The sequence below is a fragment of the Vicugna pacos genome, chromosome 8 (assembly GCF_048564905.1).
Source record: "Vicugna pacos chromosome 8, VicPac4, whole genome shotgun sequence".
NCBI classification, from domain to species: Eukaryota; Metazoa; Chordata; class Mammalia; order Artiodactyla; family Camelidae; genus Vicugna; species Vicugna pacos.
Window position 1 is genome coordinate 41,780,917 of NC_132994.1, and position 18,136 is coordinate 41,799,052.

At 40.9% G+C, this 18,136-nt stretch overlaps 1 protein-coding gene across 2 annotated transcripts in view; it reads right to left on the minus strand.

The window, feature by feature from the left end:
• MAN1A1 (mannosidase alpha class 1A member 1) overlaps positions 1-15,361 on the minus strand; it is a 151,706-nt gene extending 136,345 nt beyond the window's left edge. The window contains exons 1-2 of one of the 2 annotated variants that reach the window (XM_072965804.1): positions 15,124-15,361; positions 14,013-14,870 (exon numbers count right to left, since the gene is read on the minus strand). In XM_072965804.1, coding sequence (XP_072821905.1) covers positions 14,013-14,624 — 612 coding nt within the window. In that variant the 5' untranslated portion in view covers positions 14,625-14,870; positions 15,124-15,361. Of the gene's footprint in view, positions 1-14,012; positions 14,871-15,077 lie in introns of both variants that reach the window. The other variant, XM_072965803.1, reaches the window with a different exon arrangement.
• Positions 15,362-18,136: the final 2,775 nt, after the last annotated feature.

Here is an 18,136-nt window from a genome sequence, read left to right on the forward strand (position 1 = left end):
TGTGACTCAGTGCTGATGTCTGGAATCCACCGCTTAAGGTTCCAGGAAGCCAGCGTGCTGCTAGGTCCCTGCTGATAACCAGTCACTTCCTGACTGTTAAGGTGACTAGCAATCTGACGTGTAACAGCTATAATCCCACTTGTGCTACTCTTCTGCTATTTACCTTTTTGTCATTAGCACCACCTCTCTCTGAGAGGAAACAGAAAAGGATGGAAGATGATTAACAGCATGGGTAAACAGCATGACAGAAAAATACAGCTACATTGAGACAGCTACAGCTAATACCTGACTACCTGCGGCGTATTTGGCTATAAAATTTTAAGCCTCTGTTACCACATCAACATCAGAGTAAAGGATTTAGGTCAAAACTTTCATTTATCAAGAACATATACATCCAGAGTAGTTTTCCTGAAGAGAAATCTGCAACTGGTTAAGTCAGTCCTGGTATTATAGTCTGTCAAATTTAATTTCTTCCTAGTCCCCCAAAAGACCCTTCTAAATGCCTAAATTCTAGTGCCTCTACCTTATGAAAACCCAGAGTGTAATTCTCCAGATCACAGGTGGGTGGAGAACTACAGCCACAGAAGCACATATGCTGAAACCCAGATTCACAGGCATACTCTAATGAACTATACTAGAGAAGCATCAAGAAAGAAACAGATGAGCAGTATCTCTCTTCCCCACTCCCCCGAGGGCAGTGTTTTTAAAGCTCTGTATTTCAGGTTACCACACCATGCTACATCTTGGAATAGGACTCTTTCCTATCTATAAAATTACAATTGTTTGTTTTCAATCAATTTGAGAAACACCTGACAAGGCATGAGCAATACAAATATTCCTTTTATTTTAACTTTTCTTCTTTTTCCTTACCACCAACGGCAAACAGATTTAAATTCCTGATTATTAAGGTGACTAGCAATCTGACAGCAATCTGGAAAAAAAAAGACGGGCCTGGAGTGAGGGAGGTCGCATGGTGGCAAAAAATAAAAAGCTAGAATAAAAGTAGACTAAATAAAACACACTCATGGTCAACAATATCTTTACTTCTTTATACCAATCAGTTTTTATTAATAAATTTTACTTTGAAATCTACCATGAAAAAACTTAAAAATAAAATCATAGATCAAAAGTTTTCTATCATTTTAGGTTGAATCATAAGAATTTAAGTATCATCTCTCATGTTAAGGCTAAATTCAGCCAAAGTGTTCTCCAGGAAGTCTTTAAGAATATGTTTCAATAGAAGAAAGTAAACTTTTAGAACATTAGCTGGTGTTCTGTTTCCAAATCTAATTCTCCAGGCATAAACTACAAAGTTAATAAAGAGCAGATTAAAACCAACCAAGAACAAATTATTAATTCTGTTTTCCATTTCACTCTTCAATTCTTGTTTGAAATGCGCTAGGAATCTCTGCTGCCAGTGTAGTTAAAGCTGCAGAAGCTCTAATAATCAATGGATCTTATCACAGAGGGTGTAGATACTTTCTAAATGAAAGCACCATAAGCTTAATTATTGAGCTAAATTTATACCCGTAGCTATCTCTGAATGAAACATTTTCTGTTATTTCTTTCTATGCCCTTAAGATTTTAGATTTCATTCTTCCCCTCCACTTTTTTCCTTCCCCCAAAATCTAAGTGTTTGTGTGACACCAAGCCAGAAAGCCAGAGGTAACTGGCCACTGATGAATGGACACCCTCTCCCTGGTTTTCCTAAGGACAAGCATCACTTCTGTGGGCTAACAAGTTAAACAAGGCAAAGGAATGCTTACTTTCCTGCCACAGGAAGCAAGGATTTTGGCAACAACTAAGGAGGGGGTAACAGCAGAAAATACAAGCTATTGGTTAACATAGCAACACGACAGCCAAAACTTTTTCCTGGAAGTGACTTCTCAAATCCAGTTCTTTCCAACAACCCCTTTTCTTAACCTATTACTTCAATCAATCCCTAGTTGCTAATAAATAAGTGCTATTTATTGAATAATGCTACATGCCAGGCATTGTACTGAGAGATTCACATACATTTTCTACTTTAATCCTCAAAAGAACTCTGCAAAAGAGAATTATTAGCCCTAATTCACAGAGGTGGAAAGGGAGGCTCAGAAGGGTTTCCACTCTGCTATTCTGACTCATAGTCTGACTAGTTTGTAAAGAATTTTGCTGATATACTTAAATTGTTTCTCATCTTGGTTATATTTAAGACAAACTGTCTTCCACTGCTAAATTCTGGGCCATGAGTCTAAAGGAGAGAAAAACTCACCTCCACACTGAGGGGGTCTAAAATCTAGCTGGAAGATAATACATGCCCATGAAATTAGCAACACACAAAGACAGAAACAACAAATGCATGTGAGTTTGGAGAAGGGATAAATCAGTAAAGGTTGGGAATGTGAGAGAGGGCTTCTTGGTGGCATAGATTCTGAGCAAATGAGAAGATATTCCATTTGAGAAGGAAAAAATAAGGCAAAGCCTCTAATTAGATGTGTTTTGGAGACAGCATGCAAGTTTAGCTGAAGCACAGAGTCCTTCCTAATTTAAGGGCTATGACTCCAGCAAAAGAGGCAGACTTTGTAGAAGACTATGAGTGCCAGCCTAAGGAGTCTGGACTTCTAGATGTTCTAGAGCAATGTTTTTCAAACTTTAGTCACTGGATCAGTGGTATCACCATAACCCACAGAAACATTTTAAAAATGCAAATTCTGAGGCCAACCCAGATCTACTGAATTAGAAACTCTGGGGGCAGCACCCAAAAATCTGTGTGCTAATCTGCCTTCCATGTCATTCTGAAGCTGCCTGAAGTGTGAATCAGTGCTTCATAGGAAATGAGGCCCGCCAAAACCTCTGAGTTGGGCAACGTGAGAGAAGGGGTATTTAAGGGAGATTAATCTAATAGTGATCTGCAGAATGAATTGGAAATTCATTCTGTGTGCAAATTCATGAAATTCATAAAGCCTCTACCATGCAATTATTTACATGAGACAACACTTTTCAGGAGATACAATATTAAATTGGGAAACAGAGGACCAAGGTTCTTTCTCAAAATACCACACCTTCTTACAGAGAAAATTTTTATTAAATTCTAATTTCTCTAGTGGAAATAACAACTAACCTTTGGTTTTTCATTTTGATGCGGTACTCTGTAAGCATTACTTATAAAAACACAATTGTCTCTCAACAATTTTTGTTGCGATAGGAGAAAAAAAACCCACCAACTTTAGGGTGAATCATGTATAAAACTGAAATGTAAGAAAAATGACAACTCTTATTAAATGTAGCCCATGACTCTAGATAATAATGAAGAAAAATAAATGAGGACTCTACCTAATTTAAAAATCACAGGCCTGAAAAACAAAATGCTGGGTGTAAATATAAAGCAGATTAACTTTTAAGCAAAACAGAACTTTTTATATTCAAGTAAGAGTCGACCTTCAAAGGACTCTCACAAGCATCCACATTTATTTCATCGATGTTACATCTGCTCAAAAGATTTTTGATGATCCACCTTCACAGCGAGTTTACAAGTCACGTAAAAAAGTGAGTACAGATTTTCATTTTATAAATCATTCTGAAAACAACTTTAAAACTAGAAAAGGTGTTTCCTATGTTGATAAATCTCTTTATTCACTAGATCTGCTTCTGAATGACTTTTGACATAAAAAAAAATCAAGTCTCCCCTCCAAGACAATGGCTTGTAGCCTGTGAGGACAGGTAGAGGGGGTTCCCCAATTGAGTGGAAATCACTTTTGGAATATGTGATTATTTAAAGGAGGGGAAGGTGTCATATTTAACTCCTCCCAGTACACTTGTTTGAAAAGGTGTATTCATTCGCAAAATATTTACTGGGTCCTCTTATGGGCAAGGTCCAGGGCTAGCCCCTCTGGTGGATGAATAAGGGGGCAACCCTTTCTCATACTCTCAGCATGATGGTCAGGAAACAGATTCATGACTATGAAGAACCAACATCACAGACATTTTATACCCTCAGAGGAAGTGAAAACAGAAGTACTTCTAATCTCTCCTATGACTTTATCTTAATATTGATAGAACACTTAATAAATCATAATTTTTATTCATCCTAACTGCTAAAGCAGCATTCAACAGTACTTAATAAATCATCTTCACTTGTTATGCTCCTCCAATTGCGCCTCCACCCCACTGGCTTTTTTTTTTTTTTAGCTAAATTCTTCATCACAAATTTTAAGTTAAGCAAATCCTAGGAGGATTAAATAATGAAGACTAATCAACATGCATAGTATGAGTGAATGCACACAATGTATTAAATGCATGCCAAATATAAAATATGCCTTTTTCTACATAAAGTTCCTCTTACACTTACTGAGGATGCCTTATAAAACTGCTCACTTGGGCTAATAACTCTTGAAATGACAATATGCACAGTTCAGGCATTTCTAACCATGAGACGAAAACCTGTAGTTGACTATATATATTGTAACAACACTGCTAGTTGACTACAAAAATAACGTGTCTCAGAGACCAGCATCCTAAATATTTAAAAATTACTATCATCTCAAACCACAATTTATAAAAATAACATAGTACATTTATGTCAATCGTTATTCACCATGTTAACACAGTTTCAAAGCCCAATTTAAACAGTTCTGGCATTTGGCAGACTTTTATGAACTAACCAAGGTCACAGTATAAATACATTTTAAAACGTGCAGCTCTTCACTATCTTAAAAAGAAGTATGACTAAAAATACATTTATTTGAAGGAGTTAGCACAAAATCAAAAACCAAAACCCAAAAACCCAGAGCCTAACTTCATAAACAAATCTTTTATTCTAAAATAAAATATCTTAGACAAAAATCCACATTTATCCTATTTAAAACACCAAAGACCTCTAACATACAAAGTTTAGCCTGCCCTTTCAAACATAAAAATGTATATTGCTATGAAATCTTATCAACAATTTCCTTTTGGTTAATTTTTCTTCTTTAAGAATTCAGCTTTGTTAAGACTTGCCATTTTCTGGAATCACTAAAATCACTTCTGAAATTCTATTCGGAATCTTTCTGAGCTTCAACTATGACTTTAAAATATTAGGAAACCATCTTGATGAATTCTAAAAAGAGAAGGGCCTTCCCTCCTTCCCAAGATCTCTGAAGAGGCCATCGCCTTCCTCAAATATCTGATACAAAAATCCAATGACAATAAGGAAGAAAAGCCAATGGAAGCTGGCTGGCTGGGTCTCAGCAAGGGGGAAAGCGGGGTGTTTCAAAGTGCGTGGTAGGTACACTTATCAACAAAGAGCACTTTTTATCCTAGGCATCCAACCCAGGGAAGGAGCAATTTTTTTTTTTAATTAAATGCTATCTATTGCTTTTCATGACTTTGCTTCCTTCAGGAGCCAATGTCCCTCTGGACAGCTTCTCTGATACCCCACTCCTTAGGCCTCCAAGTTTTGCCTTTGCCCCAATCCTGCTCCTTTCAAAACTTCCTTGTTCCATACAACTCACAATGAGGAAATCCAACCAGTCAACCAATTCAGGAGACAATGTTGCTCAAAGAAAGGCAAACTAAATATTCAAGATACTGTTTCATCACCTATGAAATTTATAAAAATTCAAGACTGTGTTCATTACATTACAGGAGAAAGTACATTGTTTTTGGAAAGTCATCCCTCAAAATGTACTACTATCCTTAGACCCATTCATTTCCCCTATCAGGAATTTAAGGAGAAATCTTACTTATGGGGGATGGAGACGAAAAATGAGCTAGAATCTTAATGGACAAAGGTGTTTATCTTAGCTTTAAAAAAAATAAAAACAGAAAACTGGAAATAATATAAATGTTTAGGTCCAAGGAAATGATTAAATAAATCATGATGCTTCTATTTCATATATTATGCTACCATAAAATGACACTTTAAAAGAAAATGAAAAAACATGTATACATAGTGTGCTTATAACTGTGGGAAAAAATACCCAGCATGTTGGGGTGGGAAGTCGTGTTGACCCTCCTTGTGACTAAGTGATAGAACTGTGAAGGATTTTTCTTTCTTCTATTCCTGTGTACTTTCAAAATGTTCTTTCCTAAGCAAGCATCACTTTATAATGAAATAACACCATGAAAGATACTTGCTTCTATAAACCTATTCTCACCCTTGCTAAGACAAATCTCAAAGGATAACAATTTCTGCCAGGCAACTTTAGTGATAACGTTTTAACAACATCCTTTAAGAAGCAATACATCAATGAAAAGGAGGCACTGACGGTGAAATTTCAGGCAGCTGAGAAGATTTTTTGAGACTGGGTACACATCGTGTGCTGCCTTAATCATTCCACAGGTCTGTCCTTTTGCCTTATGCCCCGACAGGCAGACACACAGTGATGAGACACAGGCATTTAGTAGTTTCAGCTCATATTCTTGGGAGAAAGGAACTAACTAGGATCAGACAATCATGCCCTGAACATCAGCTCAGGGAAGATGGATGTGGCCACCCCCCAGTGTGGGCCAGAAGCCCTGGCCTCCTATCTCTGGACCCACTTTTCCCTGAGAAGAATCAAGTGCTCCTCACAGGACTTTGAAAAGATCCTTTGGTAAAGAAGGATTTGCCAGATATGAAGATTCCATCAATAGCTCACGGTCTTTGGATGGCCTGGGTTCAGGTCTCAACCACCGTCATTCACAGGCCAGTGTACATCATTATTGCCACACCTTTTCTCATAAACTCCTGGCCTAGGCAAACAGGCATCCCCATTGGCGTTGTAACAAAGACTGTTTCAGGGTGTAGTGTGCTGTGTCATTAAACCTCCCCTGCAGAACCTGGCATCCTTCACCAGGTTTTTATCCCCTCATTTCCAGGCCTCCTCTCACACTAAGCACCCTCACACTACAGACCGGAGACAAGACAATCTACTGGGAGATCCACATAGATATACACAAAAAAGTGCAAATGAAAGCTAGTATAATATGGCCTGAGCGTCACTGTATGAAAGAATTTAGAGCAAGACTGACTAGAAAGTATTAGAGCAAATGAGGGATGGGGCCTTTGATAAGCTTAAGAGCCAGGGAGACAAAGAGACCGACAGAAAAAAAGGAAGCAAAGGAGGCATTTTAGTTACAAAAGTCAAGTAAATACAAAGGATATATGGGCTTTTGAATTTTATTATCTCTGTTCTGGATTACCTGCAGGTCTGTTGGGCTCTAACGTACCTAAAGCAACTGCCCGGGTATTCATGACAGAAATGAGCGACTTTTAAATGCTCTTAAGCCTTAATCTCATTTGGTTTTCTTTCAAGTACCTAATGATCACAGAAGTCTTTATCAGGATTCCGTGGGGGTGGGGCAGTGCTGCCGCATTCTTCAGAGCAGAAGAATTAGCCAGGATTGCTTTCTCAGGCAATACCTTACCAAATGAAGACATTCCATCTCCTTCTAGGATGGTCTCAGTGGGGCTTCTCTCTGCTGGCCTGCTATTCAGAGTTGAGGAAGGGGGAGGACCAGGCCAGCTAGCCTCCAGAACATTTGCTCTCACTAGCATCAAGGTATCCCAGGTGGCGCAGGGCCTGAGAACTCCCAGGCAGTTCTCAGCTCAATAGTTAGTGCACTGGGGGAATCTCAGGAAGTCACAGCTCACAGCGCCCTGTTTATCATATGTAAAATGAGTACTGGGCTTCCAGAGGTCTGAGGTCCTTCTGGGCCTGATACCCTAGTAAATCTAAATTCAAAGCTCTCAAAAGAAAAGAAAAGAAAAAAAAAAAAAAAGCCCAAATCTGTGAGTTACAAAGTATAAGTGATTTATGTGAATTCTGACTACAAGGTGACAGACTGAGCTCTAATATAGAATTAATAATAATTATATAAATTTTTGCTAAATGTAAAATAATTTTCTTCTCCCTTCTTAAAAACATTCCTCCAACGACAAAACAGGTTAAAATGCATTTTACTAATTCCCTCTATTTTGGGGAACAGTTTCAATGCTTCAAGGGGTAGCTCAAGAACTGTGATCACTCTGAAAAGATGTTACTTCAGGAACAAGCACCTTTGACTATGAGAAACAGGCAAGTTAATTTTTTAACACATATTCTGAATTACAGAAGCTGAAAAAGTATGTAATTTTAAAGATAAAATTTTTTTTTGCAATTTTGCAGGAATCTTAGAAAATCAGAGTTGACAGTAGCACAATAAAATCACAGCTGTCTGGAAAGATCAGCTTGATGAACTGGAAATACATCCCTTTAAGCAAACTTAATTTGAACTGTCTTTGATAACTTTCAGAAGCATCATTACCCACTTCCCTGGTGTATTAAACAGTATAGGAAGCAATGTCATCTTGGCTTGATGGCTTTAGATAGTGACTAAACAGTAATAATAGCAAGCAGCATTTATTACACACTTACTGCATACCTGATACCATTCTAAGGGCTTTGTGTGGTTGATCACATTTGAGCTTTCCGATCCAACAGAGTATGTACTTTTATTACCTCCATTTTACAAGGGAGATAACTGAAGCTCTGAAAGATTAAACAAACTACTTAAAGTCACAAAGCTAGTAAACAGAAGAGGCCAGATTCAGACCCAGGTCATCTGACTCCAAAACCTGCCCTTCTCACCACAACACATTGCTACAAATTAGTGGAGCAGGCACAGGTAAGGGCATCCAGAGAACCTCCAGGACCAACTTGGGTGGTGAGAACTGTGTGCTCCTATAATGAAGAGCCCCTAGGTGTCTACTGTTAAAAATATACAGTCCTGCAGTTTACCTTTCAATTCTTGTGCAATGTCAAAAGAGCATGTACACTGAGTGTGAAAGAGCTCCCCCACACTAGCACACCCCTCTTCTCCAGGCTACCTCTCTTCCCTCTTTTTTTCTCCCTCCCTTCCCTCTTTTTTCTTCCCAACCTCTCTTCGTAAAGAAAGTGCAACCAAGTGATTACAAACGTCTCTGCTTCCTGCAGATATCTTAAAAGGAGAAAAGATGTTTTATCAAGTTGTTGCTGAGTGGTTTTAAAAAGAGGCCTTCTAAATCATGCTGCTCGTAAGATTTTTTTTAATGTATAGTTAATGTAAACAACAAATACGAGATCAAAGTTGTAATACTGCAGAATTGTACATGTTTTGTACTCACTCGTCATTCCCGACATTAGGATCTGGAAATAATGAATATGGGCTGTCAATTTATACACCTCTTTGGCATTTTATTTAGGAGGCAAGCCGCGTTAGGACAGTGAGCAACACTCACCAAGGACTAGACTTCTATTCTCAACTCTACCACTAACTAGCAATGCAACTTCCAGAACAATCTTTGTGTCACAGTTGCCTCTACTGTATCTATCTCTAAAGTCTCACCCAGATACAGTATTTTATGACTTAGAGCATAACATTTACTTTTTAAAGTTAGAGAGTTATTTTTGTCATATTTTTTGGCCATATTTTGGCAACAGAACAAATCATTTGCAGACTTTGTGTAAAGGACCTTGAAACAGATTTAGGAGTGAAGGGTGGGGGGTTAGAGGTAGTTCAGTTATTTAACACTAAACAAGGCACTAGACTTAAGAACACTGAGGGGAAAGTTAAGACTTAGTTTCCCCAGAGAAAGAATCTCTTCCTTAAACTACCAAACATTGGTTCTCCTTTGTCATTTCTGGCTGCTTAGGAGAAGGCATGTCATAGTATTCCTGGAGCCCACGGTGTGGCTGCTCCTATTTTGACCAACTAAAACTCCCCTTTGACAAACACCTGCATTTCTACGGTTTTGTGGGTGATAAAGAACTTATAAGGCCACAGGTTCTCTGTGGGGTTGTGGGGTATAAGCAGGGTCCAGGGCACTGCTGATCTACCCGTCTATTTAGCCCTCATCACTCACACTGATCTGCATGTTTTAAACTCTTTCTAATAAAAAATTTATACTGCCGTAGCTTATTAAATAATTTAATACAAATATGTTAAGTAAGCCACTGAATTCTAGCAAATTCAGATCTCATCCAAAGACACTTTCTACACATAGGAAATACTAGAGTAAATTTCTCAAGGTGGTTTAGTTTATTAGCTCACCTAAGAAATACAAATGCATTTACTTGAAAATGCATCTTTCTTAACTTCTTTTCCAGAGTCTTAACTAGGTTCTAGATCCTAAATGTAGCTCCTTTATTGGAATGTTAAATTACCCAATAAGAAAGACAGAATACTCCTCCCATACAAATTATCAATAGCTTACAGAAAATCAAGCTGAGCATGACTAATGTATCTGCTAACAATCTTTTCTTGCTTTTGTATACTTATGTTCAACAGTCAGCATCTACTCTAGTACTTACACTGTTGAAAATTTAATTTATTCATTTACTTGCTAAAAAGAGAAATCTTTTACAAACACTCCATGACCTACCTGCTCTAGGGAAGGTCCTAACCAGGGGGGAATCTCCCATTTGCCCAAGTTCAATGTCCAGTGTTGCAGAACAGGGTGAGCAGAATAGTCAAGGTAACCCAAGGGCACCTAAGCTCCTTCAGAGTCAGGTCTTCAAATTGTGGCCTTTATTATTTTGCAAATATCATTTTCCACACCAGAACTACCCAGACAAATAAACTGGAAAGTTAAGTTTCAAAATAAGAATGTTTTGTGTTAATCTGTTAAGGTTGAGTATTCCTATGTCTGATCTTTAATAAAAAGGTTAATTGTCAGTAGTTAACATAAATTATAGACTCAAGAACAACCTAAGGCTAGTGTAAGGCATAAAAACACACTTTCACCATTAGCCATCTATATGAAAATTCTCTTTAAACTTATGATTTCGTAAACAGGTCTGGAATAAAAACAGAAGCCTGTTTTGAGAAACCTAGAGAAAACAACTGTGACCCTATATCTGACTGTCTGTTCCTAAAACTTTTCCTGATAGACCCAAAGATAGCTGTCAGCCTCCCCATCCCATTTAGACTGGGGGTTCCAGAATAAGAAGGGGGGAATCCCGTTGACAATCTGTCTTCAGCCCCTATTACTTAGGGACTTTCTCCACAATTCCAAAAAATGAAAAAAAAATTGTTCATACTCTAAATTAAGATTAGGGCTCTAAACCTAAAGGACAGCGCAGGTTCTTTATGTTGACTCCTGCCAAAAACCCTCCTGATCTTAAAAAAGACTGGAGTAGAAGGGGAAATGGACTAATTTTCTAAAATTTCTAGGGTACTATTTAACTTCTGTACTTCACTGTTTACTACTGCTCTCTAAAGTTAAGGACAACTTGAACACAATTTTAAAAAGGATCGATCTCATGAAAATATCTACCATGTGTGTATTATAAATTTCAGGGAAACTTCAGAGTTAATTTATTCACAAAGTTTTCATAGGGGGTGTCTTTATTTCAATTTTAAGTTTTACATCAAATATTTATTATGCATCAAATCAGTACTGAAAAGCAGGCAGGACCTTTTTGTGAAAGGTGCTAGGCAACAAATACCCTATTTGAAATTACAGACTGTTTCCCCTTGCCACAGATTTGTTAAAAACTTAAGCACAGTATCAGCAACACAACTGTGCTGGCAATATAAAAATAGCATTGGCTGTTTTTTAAACCAAATTTACAAAATAAAAGTTTGCTCCGAAATTACAGCCCAAGCTCCCAACATGTTAGACTTGCTTATAGCTTCTAAATTTTACTTTTAAAACCATTAGTACATTCAGGTGTAATAGAGAATCTAAATGTATAAAGAGAACTAGAAAAGTAGAAAATACAGCAACAATACCACTGTTTCCTCTCCAAAACGGAACACTTATAGTGTAGTTTTAGAATAACATGTTAATTTTTTTTTTTTTTTGGTTTACAAAGGAACACATCTGCCTGAACTAATCTGATGAAAAAACACAACCATTTCTTCCCATTAGCTTTTGACTAAATACTAATGGTAACTAATTATGCTGGATTTTGGGGGTGCAGGGAGTGGGAGACAGGTCTCATGGCAACATGAAACTTAAAAGAAACCCTTTAGTTCCACCACTTTATGCAAGACTGGGCAGTTTCAAAACATGTAAGTACTAAGATGTTAGCACCACATGGACACAGAAGGCTACATAAATTTCCTTTACATGGTTAATTAAGACCTTTTGATTTAGAGACACAGATAACCTGACTCTAACAGGGACAGATACACATACTGTTAATATGCTGTCCTGAATCAGCTACTGTCCCAGTGCTTCTGCTCTAAATGCACTTTTAACCACTGTTCAGTATCAACAGCTTTTTAATATCCATGCGTCTTTAGTATTTAAAATAATTTCCTTGGACAACTGTGATCTGCACTAACTAGCAGCTCATGGGAATTTAGAGGCATGAAACATGTGAATTACACTGCTTCAAACTTAAGTGGAACATAAGCAGATTCAGATTTGGGGCTAATTTATCTACAGGTTTTGGTTGGATATTTTCAAGGAAGCTGAGAGATGAAGAGGAGAGAGAGATGGTTGGTGAGAAGCAGAGCTTTTACCACCTTCCTGGTTTTGTAGCCCTGACAGGATTTCATGGAGAAAGGAAACTGCTAGACAGAAATTATCCAGGGGAGTAAAATCCATTCCCCCAAGTCTGGGAGGGCTCTGTGCCTGAGGAAGGGTCTCAGAACAGAAAGGCTGTTGGGCTGTGGAAGGAAGCTATCTGTGCAGGGGGACAAATGAAGACATTCTGCCTAGGGCAACCAATTCCACTTTAACTTGCTCAATTACAGCTTAACCAAATTCATTTGGTCTTTATAATAAAAGCACAAATCCTACGACAATCAAGCTGCCTCTATCCTGCAGTCACTTAAGCTAAATACCTCTTTACCACCTCAAAATTCTTTTTACCCTCTGAAAATGGGGGGAATCAGGAAGCTTCCTTTCCTGATTACCTGTCCAATGTCAAAACACACAATTTGTTTTCACATAGATTCTGCGAACCTTAAAAAATGATAAAAACATTGCTTCCATTCATAATGTATTGCAGAAATTAGAATCAAGACTTGGGATAGAATGCTTTTAATATGGTTGCTACAGCTGTTGGATTGTGTAAAAATCCAGGCTGGCATAGTTTCACGTGGGAGAGTAGCTGTGGAAGGAGGCATGTCCACAGAGAGCCTAGTCACAGGAGGAAGCCTGGCTTCAAGCCCTGACTCAGTCACTAACTCGTTCTGGGGCTCTGGGCCTTCAACTTTCATCTTTAAAATGACAGTCTGAAATGATTTTTAAGGTCCTCTTCAGTTTTAAGCTGGTCATGAGTTAACCACACGTTACAAGTTTTAAATGAAAATTACAAGAAAGAAATTATGAAAGACTTATCAAAGTCCATGTTTGCCCTAGATTAAGTCTGTCATCATTGTGCTGCTGTGGAGGCAAACCTGTTGCATCACATGAAATACTCTTTTTTTCTGACTTCACCAGAAATGCAAGAGGCAGTCGGCTGATTTTTCACATTTTTCATTTTTTGAAAAGTAAACATCAGTATGCCCCCTATGATAAGAAGTTGTCAGGTTTCACCTTTACAGTCTGTTAAGTACACACACGATGCCACTTGGCAGAATGGGGGCCACATGACTGAAGGTGAGGTGCGCTGGCTTAGTGTTAGAACCTTATTATCATGCGTGATTGATGTTTTGCGTTTACATTCACGCTTCATTTCCAAGCCACTCCAAGCCTTATCAGGGGGCTGTTTGAGACCTTCACTGCCACTGTTCTCAGAGACGATTAACCATGTATCAGGCGGTGAAAGAAGAGGTCTGCACAGCACCTGCCCATGTATTTAATACCTACCTCGTGTGGCTTATTCTCACCCAAGCGTGCAAGTTAAAAACAACAGGATTCAACCTCAGATCATAAATGGCCACATCTACTATGACACTGAAGAAAGGAAAACGAAAGAGCCTTTGACACTGCGCCTGGTAGAAGTGGAAAACCTCCACGTCCCCTCACACCGTACTGTTACAGTCATGTCCCCCTACACTAGAATGTTACCTTTTTAAGAGTTTCAAAGGTTTGTCGTTTCTCCCAGAAAAACACCGCGGGTCTGGAGGGGTTTCCAGCCCGGCGCACTCACCTCTTTGATCTTCGCCCTTTTGTTGCGGACGGCGGCGTCGGTGGGCTCCTGGTCAACCGGCCCGATGAGGGGCATCAAGTACACCGGGGGCAGCTTCCTGAACACCGACCTGTCACGCCGCTGCTCTTCGGCCACCTTCTCCTTCTCCAACAGGATGTCTCTTTGGATCTCTTCGGGCAGCTTCTGCAGCGTCTCCTTGGCTTCCCTCAGAGCCCGCTCGTGGTTTTCGCGGATCCTGGCCAAGTTGTCCTCCAGGGCGGCCGCCGGGTCCCCGGGTGCGCCCTCCTCGACGCGCCGGGCTCGCCCATCTGCCGCGTCCTCAGCGCGTGCCCCGGGCCCGGGCTTGTGGTCGGCGGCCGGCTGCAGGGCGGGGCTGGAGTGGAAAAGGACCCCGCTGAGCAGCTTGGAGGAGTCGGGCAGGAAGAAGATCGCACCGAAGCAGAGCGTGATGAAGGCGCTGAACACCAGCAGCAGCACGAACTTCTCCGTCAGGCGGAAGGCGGCGGGGCCCGACCCCTTCCTGCCGCTGCCGCCGCCGCCGCCGCCGAGCCCCCCACCCAGGCCGCTGCCCGCGGGGCTGCTGAAGAGCGGCAGCAGGCCCCCCACCGGCATCGCTCCTGTCGCCACCGCCGCCGGGCTGCCCGCTGTCCAGTGGCCTTGCGCCGCGCCGCTCAGCAGCCAAACTTCGCCGCCGCCCGGCGTCAGCGGCTGCGGGGCTGGGTCTTGTGCATCCAGGCCGCCCAAACCCCCTGGCTGGACTGCAGGTATCCCCTGGGGTAACAACTCCCCTCCCGGTCTTCTCCCCGGGGCGGCTCCTTTGGTAAATAAACACGCGCGACAGACCTCTAGCTGCAGCCCCTGCGGGGAGAGAAACAGTAAAACGTAGTAATTACGATGATGGTGATAAAGTTTCCACCAGTCTCCGCCCTCCGACAGCCGAGCGAGCCGCTAGGACAGCTCCCCCTGCGCGGAGTCGAGTCCCGCTCCCGGTACCGCCTTCGGACCCCACTCTTTGGACTTGGGGTGAAGTTTTCGGGTCCCGGGGGCGGGGTGTCCCGTGCACACCTGGAGCAGGGCCGCGTGCGGGCACCTTCTGGAGAGGGCAGCGCACCTCAGTGCAAGAGGGGAGCAGCGGAGGTGGGAGGCTCGTCAACTTAACCCGCTCCCCATCCCGGAGATGGGACTAGCTGTCTCCGCTTCCCAGGCGGCGGCTGAGCGTACAACCCCGCCACTCCACAACCCCGGTCACCGCTCAGCTGGGCGAGCGCGCCGACCCGCGGGCGATTAGAAGAGCAGGGGAGCAAGACGCCCTCCGCCTCGGCCCCGAGAGCACTAATGCCACTGCCGGTCTCGAGGCTGTCGGAAATGAGGGCGGTGACGCGTCCGGAGAGTGATGGCGGGGCCGGGCCAATCACGCGCCACTCAGGGTCCCGCGGGGGCGGGGCCGAGGCGGGGAGGGGGCCGTGCGGGGCGGGGAGTTTACGGGAAACGCAGCCTCGCAGGGGCCCGGCCGGGGGCGGAGGGGTCGCGGGGGCCCAGAGGCACGAGGCGGGAGAGAGTTGCGGCGGCAGTGAGGGCGGTCAGACTCGTCGCGGAGGCCCGGGGCGCGAGATGGCGGGCGGGGCTCCGGATCGGGGAGTTTATCCCTTGCCGGCCTCCGGCCGGGGTCCCAGGTTGTGCTTAGTCTCGAGTTGCGGCGGAGGCGCCTGGGCTGATGCGGGACCTCCCTTGCAGCCACTTTCGGACCTGAGTCTGGCCGTGCTGGGGCCCGCTCCGAGGGGAGCCGGGAAGGGCAGGGTCTCGCAGAGATTTGTCAGACTCTGGGTCATTCTTAAGCGAGTCTTTTCTCCAATTACCCGCCCCCTCCTTTTTTTTTTTTAAATTTTTTTAACTCCCAGCCAGGGATTCCCTCGGTGCCTGGTAGAGGTTAACCCAAAAGTCCCTCGGCGTGGAGCGGTGTAGAGCTGTGATTCGAAGAGCTTTTGAGCTCAGCTTTTGAGCTCTCTGGTTTAACCTCCTTTTACATCGTAAGAGACTTACGGTTTTGTGGTTGCTTAGGATTCTTCGTATACATCGTCTCCCCCACCCACGCCCACTTTCAAAATTCATTTACCTCATACAAGTTGGTCATATTTTCCATTTAAAGAAGACAGTTCTATGCTGCCATAGCTTCAAGTAATAAATTTTAACACTTAAAATTAAGTCTTGGGTTTGACTACTTCTAGGGAAGGACGGACTTGATCCAATAGAGTGTCTTCAAGACAGCGTTACTTTCCAAAATGTGTTCGTTATTCCCCCGTTGCTCTGCATATGAGACTATCAAAGAGGAAAAAGTTGGCTGATTTCCCATTTCTGAAGGTTGGTTTGTAGCAAACTTATTCTCTATCCCTCACCCTTCTCTGGAAACGTGATTTTTAGCTCTGCTTCTGCTTGTTGTCTTAAAAGGAAACAGCTGACACCTTTCAGGAAGATGCCCATAATACAGTAGGTTTCAGGTGGTAAACTGTATGAGAAAACATCAAATTAAAGAATCATTATTACAGTTTTCATTTAAGTATTCATTTTGACCATCATTATTTGTTTTGTGTAAAATGAGCCATACACCCAAAGTTTCTGTTAATAGGTGATTATTGTTTGATAAAGCCAACTGTATAGCTTGGTTTTTTGATAACTGTTATGAAATTCTATGCCCAGAAGAGTGCAGCATATCCAAGCAGGGTAACAATGTCTAGAAGGACTGAAAAAATAAAAAAATGATTTTTATTTTTAATGATGGAAGGGTAATTTTTGTTTCAAGCTGCAACCTGTAGATAGGCTGAAAAGTTTGTCACTGTGAATATTGTTTCCAACAACATCCTGAAATTGAGTTACCTCTTGGCAAATAGATAATAATTACCCTAAAAGCCAATCTCTTTATGATCATCTTTTTTGGGATGATTTATTATTTCAACTATTATGTTTTAAGAATGGAATTATTTCTTATGGCCACAAAAATATTTAGAAACATTAAAATAAGTATTACTAAGTATTCCAGAAAAGCAATAAAATCTACTTTTAAGTGCATGTTAAAGTGGCGATGAAAAGAGTTTATAATTCTATTTCTGGCATTCTTTTTGATATCAAACCAGTTTGGCATTTAATCCATCAGTTAAGGTGGAAACATTCAAAATTTAGCATGTAGATTAAAGATAATTTTTTTTCTAAAAACTTTAAATTTGACTTACCTATATTGTGTTTAAATTTTTTAAACTGACTGGTCTGTTTATTTCTGTTCATCATTATTAAGCTTATTTTAATATTGCTTTCTTACTATCTATTTTTCATATAAAACAGATATATCATGAGTGAAGGCTAGCTTTAATGACCTGTTAAACAAGAAGTTAGCATGGGTGGTTAATTATGGGATATGTATTAAAGGGTGCCAGTTTGTGTTAGGTAAGATGAGAAACATGTGGGAATGCTCATATTTGGGCTAGAGCAAGTTTAAAAAAAATTCACAGAGAAGGTATTTGAAGAGACATACCAATTAAATTAACCATGTGAAGGCTTTCAAAATAACCATGCAAAGGCCTGCGTATTCACGGTAAGGGAGGAGTACAAGATGTTCAATAAGTAAAAATGTGCGTTTTATAGAAGCAAAATCTGACACTTTGTCCTGATTTCAATACCACACACAAGCACCTCATATTCTACAATGCTTTGTTTTGTATCCTGAGATAAAGCAAAAATAGAGGAGACTGGTTCTGGTCCCCAAATAATAAAACCTTGACTATGTCCCATAAATCCAGACTCCTGACCTTACCTACCTGAAGACACATTATGATCTTTGTGAATACAATGATTATGATAAAGTTGCTGTTTTCTCATTATGAATAATCTAAGACAAATTTAGCAACCTTAGAAATTTTGTGCAGTTTTTCTGTTTAAATACTTGCTATGTTTTCTTATGTGGCTGACCAATCCTGAAATGACCCCCTTGTACTTCTTGCAAGTTTGCTTGCAAACTTAATCCTTACTTTTTCCTTTTCCAATACTTATATCTCTGTATCTTTCTTTGATAGTTTGTAAATTTTTTTTGTTTCAAGATAAAATGTTTAGAATCAAGTAATTTTTTAAACTGGTTT